Raw genomic sequence first — 22,466 nt, 5'->3', positions numbered from 1 at the left:
AAGAATAATAATAGCTTTGAAGTTTATGAATATTTCAGGGTTTGTGAAAATCTTATTACTATATATCTATATCTATATGTTGCGGTCGTCTTTCGGTTGGACCTGAAATTGGGCTTCGACTTGAATAATTGGGTTAGGAGTCGCCACCGATCATTTATCTTAAAGCAAATGGGTTGATCGGATACCTTATTTCTTACCTGACCTGCGTCTTACCAAAGATGTGTCGGATCCGGGAGTCAGTTACAGTCAAGGAAGGATTAACACCCTTGAACTGCCCTTTTGGTACTACGTAATTTTCAGTTGTCTTTGATTAAGAAAATCGTAATTTAAATTAAGAGGTAAAAATAACGATCCAAATTACTTACCTTAGATTAATTTAAATTGTGCCCTTAAAAAATAAGAAACGTATTAGAAAAAAAATGAAAATAAAGTAAAAAAAGTAAAATGGAGAAACAAATGAAATAAAGAAAATAAAAGATAAACATAAATAAAATAAATAGAATGAGAAAAAAAGAAAATAATAAAATAATAAAAAGAAATAAATACATAAAATACATAAAACAAAGAAGAAAATGACAATAACCATGCAAAGTGAAAAAATAATAAAGAAATAAATAAAAACGGAGTTAAGGAAAAAAAAGGTAAAATAAGTAAATAAAATGATTATGAATGTGAACAGAATGTTTAAAGAAGAATAATAGAGAAAAAACCGAAAATGTAAAATAAATAAAAAAAATAGAATATATAAAATATATGTGATAGTAATATATATATTGTAACAATAATAAAGATAAAAGAAATAGGAAAATAAAAAATAGAAATAAAAATAGTATATATAATAGTAATAAATAAAAAGAAAATAAAAATATAAACAATAAATGAAAAATATAATTATATATATATATAAATATATAATAAGGGTTGATTTGAAAGAAAGATCAAAATTGGGGACAAATTCAAAGGGAATTTGATGTGAAAATTGAATTTTGGGTCAGAATGAGGCATTTAAAAATAAAGGGGACCAAAAGGGTGATTTACCCACTTCCCTAAAAAACACGTGAATCCCTTCGGGTCATCGGGTCGGGCTTATGGGTCATATAAAGGCCAACATTTGGCCTTAAACATTTCACTTCCTCATTTTTTAAAACGCATCCCCCTCCCCCTTTATGTTTTCCTCTCATCTGTTCATCCACAAGATGAATACGCCGCCGCTTTCTCTAGAAATAGGCCACACGTCGTCTCGCCGACCACCGTTCATCAGCGACGAAATACGAAAAAATATATATTTTTAAAAAGCTATTTTTCTTCTCTACTAAAAAACAAAGTTTGGTTTTTCAAAAAGCCTCAGATATACGTAGATCTAGGAAAAATGTTTCGACCACCACCCCTCCTTTCATCGGCGGTTGGGTCATACACTTAAAGAAGACAACATACAAGCCAAGAATCGGAAAGGATAAGCCTTTTTACCTTTGTTTTCTCTCAAAATATTGCAAAGAAATGCTTCGAACGATCGTTCCTTGTGTATTTTGGGTGTGAAAATTACTTGTATTTCATGTATTTCGAGTGTGCCTTGTATATATTCGAATCGTGAAAAATACAGTGGGGATTACATGTTATTTATAGTGTTCAAGTACCTCTATTTTTGGGTATTTGAATTCGAGTAGAACACTAATATTTATGGTTTGCTTGTGTTTATTGGCGGTTGATGAGTCCTCTAACACCACGTCACTGGGAAAGGCGAGCTCTGTTGACCGAGGGATTCGACTGTGCAGCGTGAGGGAGGCTTGCGGCGCATGTGGATGAGAGAAGTTTGAAACCCTAGGATTTCAAACCGGGTCTAAATCGATCCAGGGGCTCCAGCGGGTCGCGATCGCTGGTCTGGGCGGTTCGGGTTGGATCACTGCTTACGGTTCGAGCGGCTCCAAGTGCTTTGCTGGGCCACTGGGTCATGTGTTGTATTTGAAGCAACTTTGTAATTATTCTGGGCCAACATGTTTAGGCATGCAACAATGTTTAACATGTATAAGTAATAATACATACTATTAAAGTATGTAACATACTATGTATATATTATATAATACATATATATACTATATGCAATAAATAATAACATGTGAAAACACGATCCGACGAAAATAAATGGCGACACTATATATATATATATATATATATATATATATATATATATATATATATGCATGAATGTATCAAGTGGTAACTTGATCTTTATGATCAATCACTTATGAACAATCATTTATGAATATTTCAGGCTTAATGATATTTTGGCATTTCAACTTTTAAAAAAAAAAATCGTCGTCAATTTTCTTTTTATCTCTTTTGATATTTGAACTTTCATTTTTTTTTATATCAAAATAAATTTATTGACTGAAAATTTAATATATTTATAACAATCCTTCAATTTTTCATTTTTTTGACTTTTACAGTTTTTTTAATTATATATATAATATTTTAATTTTTCAAATATGAGTAAAGATAGGTAACTAGCGTTATCACTGGTAAAATAATAGAGACATTATTGGCAAAATTGTGCACAAATTTGTTCGACATGTATTTGGTGGTGAGCTTGTACATGTCAAACTAATTAAACTCTTATCGTCCTTTTACCAAAGGTTGGCCCTCCAGATTATTTCATTCAATTTCGTATGATCAGCTTATGTATGATTTTATACAAAATTATAGCCAAGATAATTATTAGTAGACTAAAATCATTCCCACGATAATATTAATTTAGTACGGAAAGTCATTCATTCTATGCAAAAAAATAAAATAAAAATTATAATGAATGTTTATAGAAGACACATTAATCAATATAAGTATTTCAATTTTGTTGGTTAGAATTATTATGCATTGTATTAGTTATGCATCTATGCATGCTTTGTGGAAAGAGGAATAAGACATTGAGACCCATTATTAGCGTATTTGTTCATTTTGTACATGAAGAGACTTTGAGTTATCATGTTTATTTTATATTTACTAAAGATTTATTTTTAAATTTTTGATGGCGTTTTGGACTATTACTAATCGATATGTGCTTAAATTATTCCATGATGAAAGCTTATCTATTCATTTGAGTTATGGAAAGATTATCTCACGTTATTCTTGAAGAAGTTGATAATGGGGATTGGAAAGGTTTAAAGTTAACAAGAAGAGGCACTGATGGTAGTCATCTATTTTTTTGCAGATGACATTCTTTTATTCAAGGAAGCAAATGCATTGCAAGTTAGTAGAGCCAAGGAATGTCTCAACATGTTCAGCAAAGCTTCGGGTCTTTCGATTAACTTACAGAAATCCAAAATGTTCATCTCGCCCAATATAAGTCAAGACACAGTGGATTACTTAAGCTCGCTGAGTGGAATTTCTCTCACTACAGACCTTGGAACGTACTTGGGAGTGGCTATTATCCATAACCACCACAACCCAAACACTTACTCTCACATATTGGAAAAGGTTATGGATAAACTAGCCGGTTCCATGGCAGGGAGACGTACTTTGATTCAGACGGTAACAGCAGGCATCCCTGTCCACACAATGGAAACGACCCTTCTTCCCACGACGGTTTGGAATCAGCTTGATAAGCTTAATAGGAATTTCCTATGGGGAGGTGAAATCGATTACAAACATAACCACTTGGTGAATTGGAACGAAGTGTGCAAAGGAAAGAAAGCAGGAGGTTTGGGCTTTTGAAAAGCGAGAGATATGAATTTAGCGTTGCTTGGTAAGAATGGTTGGCGTCTTTTTTCAGAACAAGACTCTTTTTGATGTAAATTTTTTGTGTGAAAAGTACCTAAAACAGACTTCCTTTATGGAGTGCAAAGCTAAGAACTATAATTCATCTACTTGGAAGGAATTATTGAAAACTCGATTCATCATCAAGAAAGGTTGCAGATGGAAAATTAACACGGACGAACAGGTCAGCTTTTGGCACGACTGGTGAGTAGGAAAGGAGCCTCTTGGAAAGCAATTTTAAATCTCAATACCTCCTATAAAGTCGAGAAGGTTGCTCATTACATATCTCCTTATCAGGAATGAGATATGCAGTAAGTTAGAAATATGATTTCTGTTGAGACACTGAATCAGATATAAGAAATTCAGATTCTGAGGAATAATCTGATACAAAGACGGCTAACGGGGTTCATTAAAGATGGTAAATTCTCTGTTAGAACTGCCTTCAAAAACATTGTGAACAGAAGTGAAGAAGAGGGAAATAACAATAATTTTGGATGGATTTGGAGGATAAATACTACTGAGCACATCAGATTTTTCATATGGTTATGATGCTTGAACAGGTTAAACACAAATGAAATTCATTGGAAGAAAAAGATGACGACAGATGCGAAATGTAAAGAATGACAGGGCGTCTTGGTAAAACAACAAAATCTACTTGGGAAGATGTGGAGCGTTACTACAAAAATGAAATTAATTGATGCTACAGATATTATTAGTTGGATCAAAAGAATAGTGTTTCGAAGAAATCAAACACAGAAGGAATAGGATGGGATTTCGTGTTCTCCACCACAATATGGGGTATTTGGAAGGAGAGGAATGAAGCGATCTTTAAAAATATAACCAGGAACCCAAACCATATCTTTTGATATGGCTGCAATGTAACCCTAGATCTAAAGAAAGCATATGAGAAAAAGAAAGAAGAGTATACCAGAGAACCCAGATAGGTTAGATGGATCAAACCATCTAAAGGTTCCCTCACCTTAAACTCCGATGGAGCATGCAGAAACTCTTCAGGCACCGTAGCGGCTGGAGGCCTCTTCAGCTATTACAAAGGATGTTGAATCTGCAGTTATACAGCAAATTTCGGTAAGGGCAACAATACTACAGCCGAGATTTGGGGAATCAAACAAGGCTTGTTAATAGCGAAGGATCCGAGTTTAGAAAACTTACGAGTGGAATCTGATGCCTTGGAAGTCACTGAAACCATTAACGGAGATGAATCGATGATCGAAGACCTGCAACAGAAAACCTTGGTGAGAGAGTGCATGGACCTCATGAAAGAATTAGATGTCAGAGAAGTGTCTCGTATCTTGAGAGAAGCAAATGCTTGCGCTGATCGTCTGGCCGAAATCGCATTAAGTGTGAACGAGGGAGTTAATAGATGGAAAGAGCCATATATCGAAATTCAACTGATCGAAGAAGATAAGAGGGAAAGAAACCCTAATAGTGTAATCCAAAACGTAGTCGTTTCTTTTTAACTTTTTGTACGAAAAAATATATATAAAAGTATGCAAATTTATTATGTAGATGTATTAAGTAATATATAATATTAATATGTATTTTTTTAAAATTAAGGAATAAAAATGTGAAAAAGAAATTTATAATAGGTTACAGATTAATTTGTGTAACTGAATCATTGAATAGTTAATAAAATGCAGTAATTGTTATAATGATTAACCAGATTGTTTAATAGTATGGTTAACCGACATCAAACACCACTACCATAAAAGATGGATCTAGGCAGAGACGATTACCCCTGTTAATAATTTTTTTTAGTTATTGACAACGTACACATATCAATAGACATAGTTGCTTAAACTCAAGACTTCTAAAGAGAACAATATTTTATTTAATCACTGAAACTACTTAATGAATTCATATCCGAGTGTTTTTTTAGGTGGATGTGTGAAAATTAGATAAGCAAAATACTTCATAGTTTCATTTAAATGTTTTTTAGTATTATAAAAACATATTAATCTTATTTATTACATTATTTTTATATCTAAATTAGCATATTATGTATATCATATTCAAATCAATTACAGCTACTCCTACATTAAGGTGATGTTTGTTTTTACTGTGCAAGTTCTTCAAACCACTTATGTCTGCGTCGCGCATATATTAGGTTTCGCAGATTGTTTTTTTAGAAGACAGAAGCTCTTCAAACGTCTGCGCGAGCTCTTCTTGGTGCAAACTTGGTTTTATGTCTTCAAAGGTCTTCAAACCTCTTCAAGAACAATTAAAAAATATAGTTATTTATTAAAATAATTTTAAATAATTTAATAAGGTTATTTATTTTAAAATAATTTATTTTAAAATAATTTATTATAAAATAATTTATTTTCAAATAATTTATTATAAAATAATTTATTTTAAAACAATTTATTATAAAATAATTTATTATAAAATAATTTATTATAAAATAATTTATTTTAAAATAATTTATTTTAAAATAATTTATTATAAAATAATTTATTTTAAAATATATTATTTTAAAATATGGATTGATTTATTTTAAAATATGAATTAATTTATTTTAAAATATGGATTGATTTATTTTAAATAATTTATTAGTATGAATTGATTTATTTTAAATAATTTATTTGTATAGATTGATTTATTTTAAAATATAGATTGATTTATTATTGTAGTTGTATGGATTAATTTATTTTAAATAATTTATTAGTATAGATTGATTTATTTTAAAATATGGATTGATTTATTTTAAATAATTTATTAGTATGGATTGATTTATTTTAAAATATTGATTGATTTATTTTAAATAATTTATTAGTATAGATTGATTTATTTTAAATAATTTATCTGTATAGATTGATTTATTTTAAAATATGGATTGATTTATTATTGTAGTTGTATGGATTGATTTATTTTAAATAATTTATTTTAAATTTCAGTATTGTAAAACTAAAATTATTTAAATCTCAGTATTACAAAACTCTTTTAAGTTTAAAAAATCAGTTTATTTATATTTCAGTTCATTTTAGCAGTCTACAGACTTAAAAAATAAACAGTATTCTTCTTGCAGACTGCAGACTTTTGGTCCACCTTTTCTACTGTAGATGCTTGTAAATACCTATAAATATAATACGCAGACTACAAACTTTTTACCTCTGTAAAAAATAAACACCACTTAAGTGGTGGTAGTCTTAAATGAAAGACTATTTTCATGTCAACACATTTACATATAAATGAAAGACGAAATTCTATGATTAAATGACAACAGTACCCATAAGGAACACACGTGTCAAATGGGTAAACAAAGAGCATCATTGTCGAAATTAAAAAGGTCAAAATTGATATTTTCATCTATCTCCCTTCTTTCCTTCTGTTCTTCCTTTTTCATTCTCTTATTCTCTCTCTCATATTCCTTTCCCCCAAACAGGTTTATTAAAAAAATCCACTATTTTAATAAAAATAAAAATATGAAAAGGACTTTTTTATCCCTTTCTTCAACGGCCTGATTTCTCCTCTCTCTAACAAAGTATAATGCTTTTCTTCACTTTTTTTGTTAAATTTTTTTCTTCGTGGTTAATTATTTCCATGTATTATCCCTGTTTTTAAATTATGTTTGTTTTCCTATATGCATTAGTGTTTAGACTCTTAGATGTAGGGTTTTGGATTGTGTAGAGAAAAAGGATTCTAGGGTTTTCTCCGGGGTTCTTCTCAGAGAGAACTTTGACAAGGTATGTTTTTATTTATTTATTTATTTTATTAAGGTTTTATGGGAAACGGAGTGATTATAGGGGGCTAGGGATTCGTTGGCGGTAAATTTGAGGGTGCACTATATTAGTAAAGGGATAAGCTTGATTTTAATGATTGGGTAAATTTTCTTTTTTCCTTTTTTTTTCAGTTCTTATGTAGGTTTGGAGTAATGGGTTTGCTGCATTGATGATAATTTGTTTGGAAACAATTGCGATGGGTTCGTTTGGGAGGGTGACTTTGCTTAACGAGCCTTCGCTTGAAGGTTCCGGTGCGGAGCAACATTGCTGCTATGAGTCAATGGAGAAACTTGTCTCTGAGCAACGGGATTGTGTTGTGATTGATTCTATCAGGGATTGTGCCACTCAACCGGGTGAAGATGATAACACTGGTTGCAGAAGCTCTGGGGATATTGATTGCAGAGTTGGAATAAAGTGTGAGGTCCAATTGGATGGTTCTGGAATGAAGGAACTGATGGCCGGTGAATGTTGTGAAAACTCGGTCTGTTTGAAGAAAAATGGGGGTGAAAAAGCTGATGCCTCTTGTTTAAAAGAATTGACGAGTTATATGTGCAGTGATAGTTTGGTTTGTGTGAGAAATAATCAGGGTGAGCTTGTAGATGATTATAGTTTGAAGGAAATGATGGGTAATAGAAATGGTGATACTGTGGTTTGTTTGGAAGATAAGGGCGAAAGTGTGAATGATTCTGATTACTCAATTGAAAATCAAGACGGGAAAGTGGATGTTTCTTTTACAAAGAAGTTGAGGCCTGATACATATGGTGATAGTACAGTTTGTTCCAATGGAAATCAGAGTGAGAATTTAGATGGTTCTGGATCAAAGGAATTGATTGGTGATATTTGTGGTGATACTGTGGTTTGTTTAAATGATAATCAAGTTGAAAATATAGATTGTTCTGGGCCAGAGAAATTAACGGGTTATGTTGATAGTACGGGTTGTTCGAATGAAATTCAGTGTGAAAATGTAGATTCTGGTTCAAATGAACTGAAGGGTGATAGGATCAGTGAGCATGGGGTTTGTTTGAATGAAAATGAGGGTAACATTGATGTTCATGAATCAAAAACTGATATGTGCTTGGCAAAGAGTGGATCTTCTGGAGTGGATGGTACAACTGCTATGGATGGATCATTAGGCTTGTCTCAGGATGAGAACACTGCTTCTTTGAGTAGTGGCAATGATGAAAATATGGTTGGCTTGATGATAGAAGAATGTAAGGGCAATAATCAAGGTGTGATTTGTTTGACTGATAATCAGGGTGTAGTTGATTATCTTGACTCAGTAACTGACGTATCACGGGGTGGCAAAATGCCATCAGAACTAAACACTGTGTCCGCTTCACCTATAAATTCCATTATACAGGATAATCAAAAGGATGATGAGAGAGTTAATGGTTCTATTCTGCAGGGGACTGTGGAATATAGGGAAGAGAAGTGTAAAGAGAAAAATTATTCGGTAAAGAGTCAAGGGACTGATGTTCTGAACCAAATATTGCCTTCACAGAATTTTGAAGTGCCCTTTGACTTAATGGATGCAACTGGTGAACATAGGAGTAACGATGATACAAGTACCTACTGTTCCTCTTTGGAAGTAGCCATGGAAGAAAATCGAGAGATATTAACTGACATTGAGACTAATATTTGCAACCAAATGCCATCTATTCAGGGTAGTAACTTGGTTCCATTATCAATAGCCTTTAGTGGTTGCAAGAGTGATTGTCCCGATCAACATGACCTGAAGGATAGTAACACTATCACTGGTCCTTCTCTAAATGGGGAAAGTGGTGCTTCACCCAATGGGGAAAGTGGTGCTTCACCCATTATAGAATATGATTTGTGCAGCAAGATATCGACTTCATGTTGTGCTGAGACAATTTCCAACTTACAACGAACATGTGATTCATTGGGTAGTTATGACTGGCATAACCGGAGAGATTTGAGTAGCAGTGATATATCATTGGAAGGTTCTACCAAACCTATGGAAATTAGAAGTAATGATGATTTATGCATTGAGTTGTTGGCTTCAAGCATATCATTGGACACACAACAGAATGAACAAACTGATTGTAAGAATGTTAATAGTCCATCAAGAGATTGTGTTGCGGAGGCTTCTGAGGGGACTGATGTCCCTACAGGTACAAGGGTTGAGACATCCAGTGAAACAATAATTTCTAACGGAAAGGCCTACAACTTGAACAGGGGTTCTTTTGAGCAAGGTGCAAACTGTCTTTCTAATAAATCAATTTCTTTGTCATGTCAATGCATTGAAGTTGGTGAAAATGGCTTGGCTGGGAGGTTGGATACACCAGATCTTTTGACAAAGGAGGCTTGTGCTGCAATTAGCTCTAGCAGTTCAATTGATTGTTTTGGACAAAGAGAAAATGAAAGAAAGGATATTGTCAAGGTTGATTGTGTTTCAGAAACTAAAAATTGTCCAACTGCATCCTCATGTTCTCGAAGGAGAAGACAGAAAAGTAAATCAAGCCGAAAGGCTCCTGCAAAAAGGGTTGCTAGAAACTGCAGTAGCAAAAAACTGCAACTTGCGCATGAAAATGTTGAATTCCATTTCAAAGCTTCAAGAAGGAAGAGAAGCTGTTTGTCAAAACCAGCCCGTTCTTCCATTTGGGGATTGCTCAATAATATTACAAAATTTCTTGAGCCATGTCCTGATCTTTTGTGTAATGGAATGCAGAATCAAGAACCTTCCAAAGGTAGGGGTAGCCGGAAACGTAACAAAAACCGGGCTGGTCGAAAAAGAAATGAAAAAAGTGGGATAAGTAAAAGTTCAACTGGATGCTTACGTCTGAAGATTAAAGTGGGCAAGGAAGTTGCTCCGAGTAATCTGAATACTTTGGTTGCAAAAGTGGTTGGTCCGTCAGTTTCTGTTGGTGCTTTTAGTAATTATGGGAAGGAAAATGTTGTTGAAGATAAAGCAGGAGAACCGGGTAGTGAAATGCAGTTTCATTCTAAGGAAAACCGGGAAATTGTGAAAACATGCTCAGATGCTTTTATTACGGAAATAAAACAAGCAAATAAGGTTGTAAGGAGTGCTGAAGATGTTGAGAAGTTTGCTGAATATGCTGTTGATATTTCCCTTGTAAATCAGTCTGATCCAGTGGGTGAAGCATCTCAAGAAGCAATAGAGAACAAGTGCATGGATCCTGGAACTTCACCAGATTCAGAAGTGATCAATACAATTCCTGATTTACAAGTTGGTTTAATACACCAAGAAAAGTCAAATGATATGGCTTTGAATACTTCTGGAGCTGTTAAGAGTAGTAAGGGTAGCAAGAGGGGGAAGAAAAAGGAAAATTATAAATCTTCCGGTGCAGACAGCATCAGGAAAGCTAAATCATCAAAGAGTCGCCGAGGTGGGCAAAAAACAATGGATAATGGGTTTGTCTCCTGCAAGGCTCTTATTTCATCCTTTGCTGCAAATGCTTCAACAGAGAACGAGCTTGGAGTCCCCAAAGAGGTTACAGAAATGTCAGAAAGTATGGATAAAGGTTGTTTCAGTCCCGATGTTCCAGATGCAAAGAACCATAAACATATCTCTTCCTCTAATCACAAGCGTAATCAATTTTCCAAAAGTTCAAAATCTCAGGGAGTGAGCAAGGGAAAGTCCAGAATCTCTGATTTTGCAAGGAGCAGGAAAGGAAGTTCTTCTAAGAGGAGGGAAGATGAGTCGAAGACAGTTAGTAACAGCAAAGTAAAGGAGAAAGGTTATGATGAAGAGATTGTAACCGGGGGAGGAAAGAGCCTAGTCACAGGTACTGGAACTTCCTTTCCTGATAGAATTATTATTATTAATCTATTCTACAATTTTCACATATCAGTTGTCATTCTTATTCCGTGCCATTGGGATAAATTGATTCATAATAGAAGTTGGAGACTGTTTTAATTATTTTTGTAATAGTTGGTGCTGCAGGAAATCAGATTTCAGATGATAATAAGGACTCAAATACTGGCAACAATATTGTGCATGCAGATTTGTATAATGTTGACTTGCTACCAAATTGTGTCATGCAGCAGTCTACACTGCCTGATAATGCTTGGGTGCGTTGTGATGATTGTCATAAATGGCGGAGGATACCAGTTTCACTTGTAAAGTCAATCGATGAGGCATGCCGTTGGTATCTATCATTTAATACATCTCTTTATCATCTTAGACTGCAATTTATGTAAATTATTTATTAAATACTGGTTTTTCCATGTTTGTTTGGTTAGCTCTCAAATGTTTGAGAATAGTCAACTGCTTGTCCAAACACATAATACATATCTGATACGGGAAGGATTGTTTGTTTAGCTATTATCCACATATCTTATGAACTGCAATGATCATAAGTGTGGTTTACCTATGGATCCTGCGAATTTTGTTTGGTTGGTTTATGCTTTTCTCAGCCTAGTGGTATCGATGTAATTTGGACTGGAATCTTGATTCCATCATGGTTCGGAGTTGGTTTTGGAGGCTGTTTTGTTCCCAAGTTTAGTGAATTTATGGAAAATGACTGCCATCTTATTTTCTTTCACAGAAGATTCTAGGTTCTAACTGTTGCATATTACTGCCAGTACTCTAAGTCACATTTTAATTGAGCTAAAATCAGGATGATTTTAAAATTTATGGCTGATGCATTGTTATTTATTATTAATTTTTTTAGAAGTAAAATGAAATATAAGAACCATACCATTCATGGCTTTGGAAGTTTGGAGTTCTGGTCCCTATGCAGTCGGATTTTATTTTGAACTACTTTTCTATCGAAGCAATTGCCCTCTCACTGGATTTTTCAATTCCTTTAAAAGTTTTCATGGTGGAAGCTGTATGAGAAGGATATTGTTTATCTTCTCTCTTAAGTCCTTTTTATCCAAGGAAGTCTTCTTTATATTTCAGGATTGCTTGGCCTTCTGAATGTATATGTACAAGATTTATTGTAGTATATTGCTAATTGTTTGTTGTGTTTCACCTGAGCATAAAGCAATACCCAACTTGTGCAAATTTATTTGGCTGTTCTTCTAATGATTACAATCTTCATAAACCATGGCATCTTACTATCTGATCAAATGTTCTCTTTTGGTTGAGATATAGTGTATAATATGTTCTCCATTTCAGGTGTGTTCTTATTTTGTATCTTTTCGTAAGCTTAGACAGTCTGATACCTAATATTAATTCTGTTTTGTCATTTACGTGGAAGGGTCTGTGTCGACAACGTGGATAAAGCATTTTCTGATTGCTCAATCCCACAAGAGAAGTCCAATGCTGATATTAATACTGAGTTGGGCATATCAGATGCTGAGGAAGATGGTTTTTATGGCTTCAATCATAAGGAATTGGAAAAAGGGTATTGAAGCTAAATGTATGACAGGTATGATGTTTGCTATTTATGGCCAAACTGCATGAATGAATTGTAGACAGAGATGTTGTTTTAGTATGATGACTGTCTTTTTGCGCTCTTCTTTCCTTTTGGCTTAAGGGCTACTTTTGCCCATGTAGTAAACCAAATTTATCATTTTCGACCGTATGTTTTTTTTTTGCATCAATTTAGCCCTCGAAGTTGTTTAGGGACATCAACCTAACCCTCAAAGTCCGTTAACCATTTTGTCTAAAAGAATTGTGAGTCTTCTACATCTTTGGATTAAGGGATTAGGTTAAAAAATTTCTAAACACAACGATTAGAAAAATTCCCAAAATTTTATAATTTATTTCAGTGAGATTAAGGGATTAGGTCAAATTATTGGGAAATTTTTCTAACCGTTGTATTTTGTAAATATTTTAAATATTTTATTATTTATTTTTTTTAATAAATGTCACGTCATCATCAAGCCACATCAACTATATTGGCTGATGTGGTCGATAAGCGCAGAAGACTAACGGTTCTATTTGTCAAAACGGACTTTGAGGGCTAGGATGATGCCCCTAAACAACTTTGAGGGCTAAATTGATGGGGAAAAACTATAGGGGCGAAAATGATAAATTGAGTCTACTATAGGCCAAAAGTAGTCCTTAAGCCTTTCCTGTTTGATCTTCCTTCCATATTCACTTTCCAATTTATTGCAGTATCAGCACCTTCACATTTTTGGCGTCTTGATAGTAACCAATTTTTGCACCGTGGCCGAAAAACGCAAACCATTGATGAGGTTTGATTCTGAACCTCACTTGATTTCATTATATGTTTGCATGCTATTTTGTCTGCAGTTGAATTTTCATTTTCTTACTATACTCATTCCTTCTTGTTGTAATGGTAATAATTACTAGAGGCACTATAAGTTTATCTGGGAGAGCAAGCTTATTAATCTTTTCAGGTCTTGTAAATCTTGTTCATTTCCACCTTTTCCTTCCTATAGATTTTATGTTGACCCGATGAATTCATGTGATTATGTAATGTAGTTTTTATTATTAGAATTATCATGAGTTCAGTGTCGGCATATGTATTCATGATGGGTGGAATTCTTTATTGCTTCTTCTTCTTACTTTAGGGGTAGGGTGTTGTGTTGGGATTTGGGAAGTATTTAGTATTTTCAATTACCTTGGCACCTTCTTTAGTTATTCTTGTTAATGTGTAGGGCTCTAGGTCTAGACTCTAGACTACACAAATAAGGTTAGAGTTTTTGACTTAATACCCTCTCCTAATTCCTTGTTGAAGGTAGAATTTGATCCCATCTATTGGATAATACACTTTATAGGTTAAACTGGCTGATTCCTTTATTTCGTTGCTTTAATTTTCTCAGTGGATCACAAATATTAGCATATAATATACACTTTAGTTGAACCGGAAAAAAGTGGTTATTCTGTTTTGAGCTCCCCCCCCCCCCCAAATTATTAATATTTCAGTCGTTTTAAGCAGGTAATGGTTTGCCAGTGCGAAAGACCTCCGGCCGGGAAGCTTGGTTGTGGGGATGAATGCCTAAATCGGATGCTGAACATTGAATGTGTCCAAGGCACCTGTCCTTGTGGGGACCTCTGTTCAAATCAACAGGTTCTTCACTGTTTTTAGTATATGAAAACGTACAATAAATATGCAGTCTATGTTCTGTTGTGTGTGTTTCTAACTTCTAAGAGGGCTTTTTTGAAGAGAATGTTATTTTATTCCAAATGTCTATTTTTGCAGTTCCAGAAGCACAAATATGCAAAGATGAAGTGGGACAGATTTGGTAAGAAGGGTTTTGGATTGAGGATGCTAGAGAATATATCTGCTGGCCATTTCCTTATTGAATATGTTGGAGAGGTAATATATGATTTGTTTTCTTGTACTTTATGCTTTTTTGATCATGACAGACTTGTTGAAATTATAGTGGAATCATGGTATGGCTCTTTAGATTTGATTTTTATGATTGTTTAAGTAAATGGGACTTTAAAGTAAACCAGTCATACTGAACACTGTTGTTGAGGCTTCCACCCCTTACTAAACTGTTCAGGTAAAAGCACCTAACGTATTGTCAAATGAATTTGTTGAATAAGTATATGCTTAAGGCATTGTTCTGCCGTGTCATGGGTGAACTTTGTTATTTAGTTTATTTAATTCATGTGTTATAATCTAAGAAAATAAACTAAAGAAGAGTAAAAGAATAAAAGAGGAAATGAAAGAGAATTTTGATTATTGAATTTAGGAAATTAGGAGATTACAGTAGTTTAAATAAACTGAGTTGCTAACTTGTAACACGGCTTTTCTGTTAAAGATAAAGTTCTATCTAGAGCTAGGGATTACAAAGACTCCTAAGACTTATCCTTTCTTATCATAAAAGGCACCTAAACAAACAAGACTTCTACACGGCTTATTCTAACAGCATGCACTGCACTGTTGAAATCAGTAAAGTTTGTTTCTTTTCAACATTCTTCAATTGAAATTAAGCATTCATATCTTAGAGGAAGGGTAGAGTTGGGTGTTTCTAGTTCTTATTAGGATCCCTTTGTAGTCATATGTTATCATGCTAACTGTTTGCATTTGTGCAAGCCATTTTCAAATCCAAATAGCAAGTTAACTGATTCCTGTAATACTCATCTGAAAGTTTCTCTAAGTTTTTATAGATTCAAAAGCGGCATTTGTTATTGTCCAAAAAAGAAAACTCATACATGTTGAAGGCTTTTTGTTGTATAATCCATAATTCATGTTGAGTGGGACTATATATTATGATGATTGTATATTTGTGGACACTTTATTTTTGTATGTATAACTATAGGTGGTATTTGAATTGTTTGGTTCATCAGGTGCTTGGTATGCAAGCTTATGAGGCTCGGCAAAAGGAGTATGCTTTGAGGGGTCAGAGGCATTTCTATTTCATGACATTGAATGGCAGTGAGGTTTGGATAATATCCTTTACAATACGTATTTTACACAAGTTACGGCTATTAAATAGAATACATCACTGATGGTACAAAAGGCTGTAGCAATTGAAGAAAGTTTAGCTTTCTCCTGCCTGTCTTTGGTTTTGTTATTTCATTATTAAATGCTTACTACATGTTTGTGGACATAGCTAGAAACACAAGTTTATGACTTATTTACATAGTAGATTTTATTTATTGTTTATGGTGAATGTTTTTATCACTGAAATTACTCTGGAGAAACAGAGGATGCTTACTTACTGCTTTAGGCTTTAGCTTTGCGTTCTCAGCAGGATTTTAAATAGCGGTCTGCGACCGCGATAGCGCCCGCGAAACAGCGGTAGCGCTGCCTTCCGATATACCCGCTATGGCCGCAATCGCGGTAAACGCGACTGTGACCGCGATTTGAATCCCTGGTTCTCAGTTCAAACTTTATTTGCTTCTGCAGCCCAATGTTTGTAATTATCCATCCATTCTGAATAATGTTTTCATTTAGTTTTCTCAGTTTCTTCTGTTTATCAATGAAATCTATTGTGCTGTATATTTTTTCTGTCAATCTACTACTTTGATTGTTCAGTTTCAAGGGTAATTTTCCTTTCTTCCAGGTAATAGATGCATATGTCAAAGGTAATTTGGGGCGCTTCATCAACCATAGTTGTGATCCAAATTGTCGTACCGAAAAGGTGAATGTTCCTATGAGTTTTTTGTTATCATATTGGTTAATAAGAAAACATGATTTGTTTTCCAATAAAACTAAGTTAAGTAGGATTCTTATAATGTGTGTGCTACCGTAATTAGGATGAGAGCTGAATGATAGAATCTCTTGGTGGAATGTCTCCTTTCCACCTCAATGTTGTTAAGGGCTCAAAGCGCTTAAGCCCTTATATTGGATCGAGCTCAAGGTGCAAAAAAAAAAAGCACTAGCCTAAGTGAAGTGAAGCAGAATATGTATATGTGTGTTCTTTTTTGTGTGTATGTATAAAGCTTAAGATATATAATAAACTCTAAAGTGGAGTCTAGTTTTCCTACAAAGCATACAATTTTGTTATAGGTTAATATGCATAATTTTTGTTATTAATAATGTATCAATATGTTAACTATTAATGTCAGACTACCTGCTTGGTTTGTCGTTCACCCATGCTGACCTATGTACCTTTCTGTCTGATACGGCCAACTACCTTGGTGTTTGCCTGCATATGTCATTTGGTCAATCATAGTTTGATGTTTTTCTTGTTTATGTTTCCTGAGTATAAATATAGTTAACCTTGTTTCCATTGTTTTTCTCATGATCAGTGGATGGTGAATGGTGAAATTTGTATTGGACTATTTGCATTGAGAGATATAAAGAAGGTGAGTTTGCAGAGTATGACGTTGATGCCAATCTTTTCTTTTTTTTTTTTTGGATGGAAAATGGGATTTAACATAAACCCCATAAATGTAGTTTTGTTCAGCCTGCTTCCTGAGGCCTCTGCAAACCCTGTTTATAGATTTGTGCCATATATTAGTTGGTCATCCTTTTTTTGAGATTTATGATTAGTTCATGCTAAATTATTGGGTGGAGGGCAGAATGCAAATATTAATGATAAAATGCCTATTCTAGAGCCACAGACTCTTAACTAGACAGATACTTAATAAGTTGATCGGTATACATCGGAGTATCATGCATCATTTCTTGAACCCCCCAAATGTCCTATAATTTATTGCATTTACAGCATTCTTTCTGTTGGATATTTAGATAAACCAAAAACAGAGGGTAAAACCTCAAGAGTCAAGAAAGTAGTCTTAAGGATAGAGTGGAGCAAGCTGAATCTGATGTCCAGGCAGAAAAGTTTTGGAGGGTATAGGCCTAGGGCACATGGACTGACCTTGAAGAAATTGTTTTTATGCAATCTCAGACATACATTTGCACATGCATATTTATATGTATTTATGTATGGATCTCTCTCTCTCTCTCTCTCTCTCTGTGTGTGTGTGTGCCGTCTTTCTGTTACATGTACGAGAAATCTTATTATAATTTATCTGACAAGCTTGGTATATTTGTTAGGGTGAGGAGGTTACATTTGACTACAATTATGTGAGGGTTTTTGGAGCTGCTGCAAAAAAATGTCATTGTGGTTCACCTCATTGTCGGGGTTACATAGGTGGTGATTCACTTAGTGCTGAAGTCATTGTTCATGATGATTCAGATGTAGAATCTCCTGAACCTATGATGCTTGAAGATGGTGAAACCTGGACTGTTTCTAAAGGTGTTATGTCTAGATTGAGTTCCTTAGATGGTGCAGCAATGCAATCTGTGGAGAGTGTAATAACTGATGGTGCAGTAAAGTTCGAAAATATGCAAGACGCTGAGGACTCTGTGAACCATTCTGCTTCTGCCACGTCTCAATTGAACAGTTCAGTTGAAACTGAAGATCTGAAGGGGAAATTCCAATTAGCCATTCAGCCAGAAGAAGCTTTGCCTGTGACAGTTTCCAGTGAAGCTGTGCAGCCAGATGGTACTGAGGAACAGAAGGCTATCAACAAAATCTCATGTTCCATTCAGAAATTAGATGCTTCTCTAAATATGTCAGATAACAAATTATCTTCTGATATTATTGATGCTAATAAGAAGTCTAAGTCTGATACAGCAGAAAACAAAAAGGTTCCTGCAAAATCACGCACCCTGATGAGGAATTCTCAGTCATCCAGCTCTATTAAGAAGAGAAAAACGAGTAGTAATTCTCTGAATGGAAATAAGGTTCAGATAACATCCAACAAATCTCAAGTGTCGACTATCAAGCCCAGAAAATTCTCAGAAAATTCTAGTACTGGTCGTTTTGAAGCAGGTTAAGAAATCTCTTGTTTTGAAATGAGGCCGTTTTATAGTTTTCTATTTTTACTGATGCGTGCAACTGGATGCTTGCAGTGGAGGAGAAACTTAATGAGTTGCTGGATTCTGAGGGGGGAATAACAAAGCGAAAGGTTAGTGATTCAATGTCTTGCACTTACTATGTTTTAGATTAGAAAATTGTTTTGTTTTTCATCATTTTTAACTAGCTTTTTCTGTGCTTTGGCATTGTGTTCAAGTCATGCTAAGATGACACACATTTTGATGAGTATGTGGATTTTTGTGTGTTGCATCATACTTCTTTATTTCTGATCTTCATACCTAATCATGTTCATCGAACATTCTGATTTGTGACAGGATGCTTCTAAAGGCTACTTGAAGCTTCTACTTCTCACAGCTACTTCTGGTGATGGTGGCAGTGGTGAAGCAATTCAAAGGTTAACTTAGTTCCTCTTGATTTAGATGCTTTAAAACAATATATTTTGTGCTCATGCTGTATAAGTTTCCAATCTTTGATTCTAGCTTTCTTATTGTGCAGCAATCGAGAGCTTTCAATGATTCTTGATGCACTTTTGAAAACAAAATCAGGACATGTGCTGACCGATATAATTAACAAGAACGGTATTCTTCCGATCTTTTTCTGCACAGCATCCAATGATGAATACTTTTGTTGCAATTGCATCTCTGTTGGCTTTCAAATAAACGGTTGTTGATTTCGTTTTCAGGTTTGCAGATGCTACACAACATATTGAAGAAATATAGAAGGGACTTCAAAAAGATTCCAATTCTTCGGAAGCTTCTAAAGGTACAGTGTGGAAAATGTGTTATTGCATTGTTATTTCTGGAGATATTTGTGAATGCGCGTGTCATATATAGTTTCAATTCTTGGAATATCAGGTGCATCATACTATGAATGGTAGTGGAAAAGATATACTTTTTTCATATTTTCAGGAAAATTTTAAATATCGAGGAAGACATTCATTATCATGGACCAAGTGCTTTTTTTAATAGTTATATTCAACAATAGGATTTGAATTAACTGCATTTTACTGCTTTATGAAATGGTATGCTTAGGTTTGTTTTGAAGGAAAATGGGAAAATAGTTTTGGCAATAGACAGTTCACCTATAGTTCTAAATTGTATGATTAAAATCTGCTGCTGCCTGGTTAAATAAGTGTCAGTGCAGTTAGATCGTCTTTTTAGTGTACCTTTAGGCATTATTGTCTTTTGTGGATATTACTTAAGCTGGTCTTTCAGGATGGTAAATGGTGATCCCCAAGGGCATGGTTCTTTATGTAGGAGAAAAATTGAAACAAACAGAGGGCAACAATATGAATGCCTTTTGTGTAGTCTGCCACTGCATTTCATGGCTGAAGCATCGTATAGGATTCATCAAATATATATTTGTATTTGTGTGTGTCTCTCTCTCTGTGTAAGCATGATTATCTGGTTATCTAATTTTTTTTAGGACAATACAAAAAGGTTGCATTTAGGTCCAGCACAGAGTTGTCATTCTTAAGCTGGTATATGGAACTTTTAAGTTATGATAAGACTATAGCTTGCAACTTACTTCCTCTGCAGGTTTTAGAGTATTTGGCGGGACGGGGAATACTTACTCAGGAGCATATTAATGGAGGTCTTTACTGTGCTGGAAGGGAGAGGTTAGCAGATACGACCGAGTCTTGTTTAATTAAACACACTATTCTTCTTTTATATATCTTTACATGGAATCTATGCCTTCTCTCATGCAGCTTTAGGGAGTCGATACTGTCATTCACAGAACATGATGACAAACAGGTATCAACTGACATTTAATTTTTCGTTCCCTCTTGTTAATTACTTAATAGTATAACTTCTTTATCTTGTTATCTGTGGACTACAAATTTTTTTCCTTAATAGCTTTTTCTTGGATGAATTGTGTATCTTATTGGTCAAACCTTACAGGTCCATCAAATAGCTCGAAATTTTCGTGATAAATGGATTCGGAAACCTGTCAGAAAGCATGGCTACAGGGACAAGGAGGAGGGCTGGATGGAGTTTCACAGGGTTTCAGCATCTAACAATCATTGGCATGACCAGGCCGTACAAGCTACTGAAGCAATTAATAGCGGCAAACAATCTGTGGGTGGAACATCAACGGATACTTCCACCAAGGAGGGTGGCTCTTCACCATCAGCTGGTATTTCCCAAACCAGTAGTACCAGAATTCGCAAGCGGAAAAGCCGTTGGGATCAGCCAGCAGATCCAGAGAAAATTGATTCACGGTCACCAAAGAAATTTGAATGTAGCACATTATCCACTTTAGGTCGAGCAACATCAGATCATACAGAGAAGATGAACAGTGGGGATAACAAATGCCATGAAAAGTTTTGCAAAGGTGAAACTATTAACATTGACAATGGGAACCAAAGTTTTCAGCAGGATGCTCCACCAGGGTTCTCATCTCCTCTCAATACATCTTTGGCTGCACCTTATGCTGCTCCATCAACTGCTACAGGTTTCCCTCAACCAAAAGTTTGTCCGTCGAAGTTTCCTGATGCTGTTGTTGCTCATCCACATAAGAGATTCATTTCCCGTTTGCCGGTTTCATTTGGAATTCCACTTCCCATTTTGCAGCAGTTTGGATCACCACAAGGTGAAAGTCTAGAAACTTGGAGGATAGCCCCTGGCATGCCTTTCCACCCATTTCCTCCCCTACCTCCATGTCCCCCTGATGACAGACTCTCAACAACCTGATTCTGATGCGAACTCCATCAGAATTAGTGCCGACTTAAAAGAAGGGCAACAGGACAACCATCAACCTGCCTCTAGTTGCCCTGATGAAAGCATTCCAAGCACGGCTGGTGGAAACCACCGAGAGTTGGACATTTCAGGTACGAGCATCCAACAGACATTGAAAAAAATGAGAGAATCCTCGTATGATCTGGGTAAGAAGTACTTCAGACAACAGAAACGGAAAGGGTCATTGTGGGATAAATCCGAAAGCTTGGGAAACAACCATGTAGGTAGACATGCTGCATAGACGTAGGACATGTAAACAATGAGCTCGAGAACTCATCAGATGAAATAAACCAGTAGAATTGGAGTGAAGGCCCCATTGATTTTTATTGAACCCAAAGAAACATGATTGATTTATAGAAAAATTTCCTAGAATTGAATTTTGTTTCACATTCATAAATTTGATGTATTTGCCCTCAATTCTTTGTTTCCTGGGCCCAAGTTCCAGTGGAAATGTGTAACTTTATTCAATTACCAAGTTGTGAAGGTAATTAATCTCAGGTTCTTTGTGATAATGGTGTTTGTCTTCTTGGTCATGGATCCTTCATGCAATTCTTAAAGCTGCAATTTTTTTTTGTTTACCTTGTTATTTATTGAATACCACAGACAATGGCGCACACAGTATATGTAGATATATAATTTACTTGCACAATTTAAAATTAAAATGTATTATACAGATTTAAGACCGTTGGATGATTGAAAATAGACAGTTAAGATTAACTCCTTGTTTTCTTTACAGTGAATATTTTCTCATTTCTTGCCGTTAATCTCAGTCTATTTTCACTCATTAGTCTTGTAAAACTAAAAATTTTCACTCATCAGTCTTGTAAAAATAAAAAATTAACATTGTATTTTGTTTCAAAAGCATCACAATTGACAATGATTCATCAAATATGAATACTTAAAATCTATTTTGTTTCAAAAGCATCACAATCGACAATGATTCATCAAATATGAATACCTAAAATCTTTGGCGGATAAACATGGATGCATACCATTCATTAATCTCTAGTTAGTGGAGCTTTAAATATAACAAGTCCAACCATGCTTGAAATACAGCTTC

At 34.7% G+C, this 22,466-nt stretch overlaps 1 protein-coding gene across 1 annotated transcript; it reads left to right on the top strand.

The window, feature by feature from the left end:
• Nucleotides 1-7,358: 7,358 nt before the first annotated feature.
• Nucleotides 7,359-21,939, top strand: LOC120155822 (histone-lysine N-methyltransferase ASHH2-like). The gene is given in 21 exon segments (XM_039167285.1): nt 7,359-7,451; nt 7,619-8,567; nt 9,165-11,254; nt 11,401-11,617; nt 12,674-12,776; nt 12,778-12,844; nt 13,537-13,616; nt 14,324-14,455; nt 14,588-14,704; nt 15,685-15,777; nt 16,404-16,481; nt 17,092-17,148; nt 17,843-18,623; nt 18,704-18,759; nt 18,983-19,062; nt 19,164-19,246; nt 19,351-19,430; nt 20,207-20,286; nt 20,377-20,422; nt 20,570-21,340; nt 21,342-21,939. Coding segments are annotated over 20 exon segments (6,201 nt in total). The 5' UTR covers nt 7,359-7,451; nt 7,619-7,683; the 3' UTR covers nt 21,648-21,939.
• The last annotated feature ends 527 nt before the right edge of the window (nt 21,940-22,466 follow it).

Source organism: Hibiscus syriacus, unplaced genomic scaffold (assembly GCF_006381635.1).
Source record: "Hibiscus syriacus cultivar Baekdansim isolate YM2019G1 unplaced genomic scaffold, ASM638163v2 tig00111208_pilon, whole genome shotgun sequence".
In the NCBI taxonomy this organism is placed as follows: Eukaryota; Viridiplantae; Streptophyta; class Magnoliopsida; order Malvales; family Malvaceae; genus Hibiscus; species Hibiscus syriacus.
This window is presented reverse-complemented; position numbering and strand designations above follow the sequence as displayed.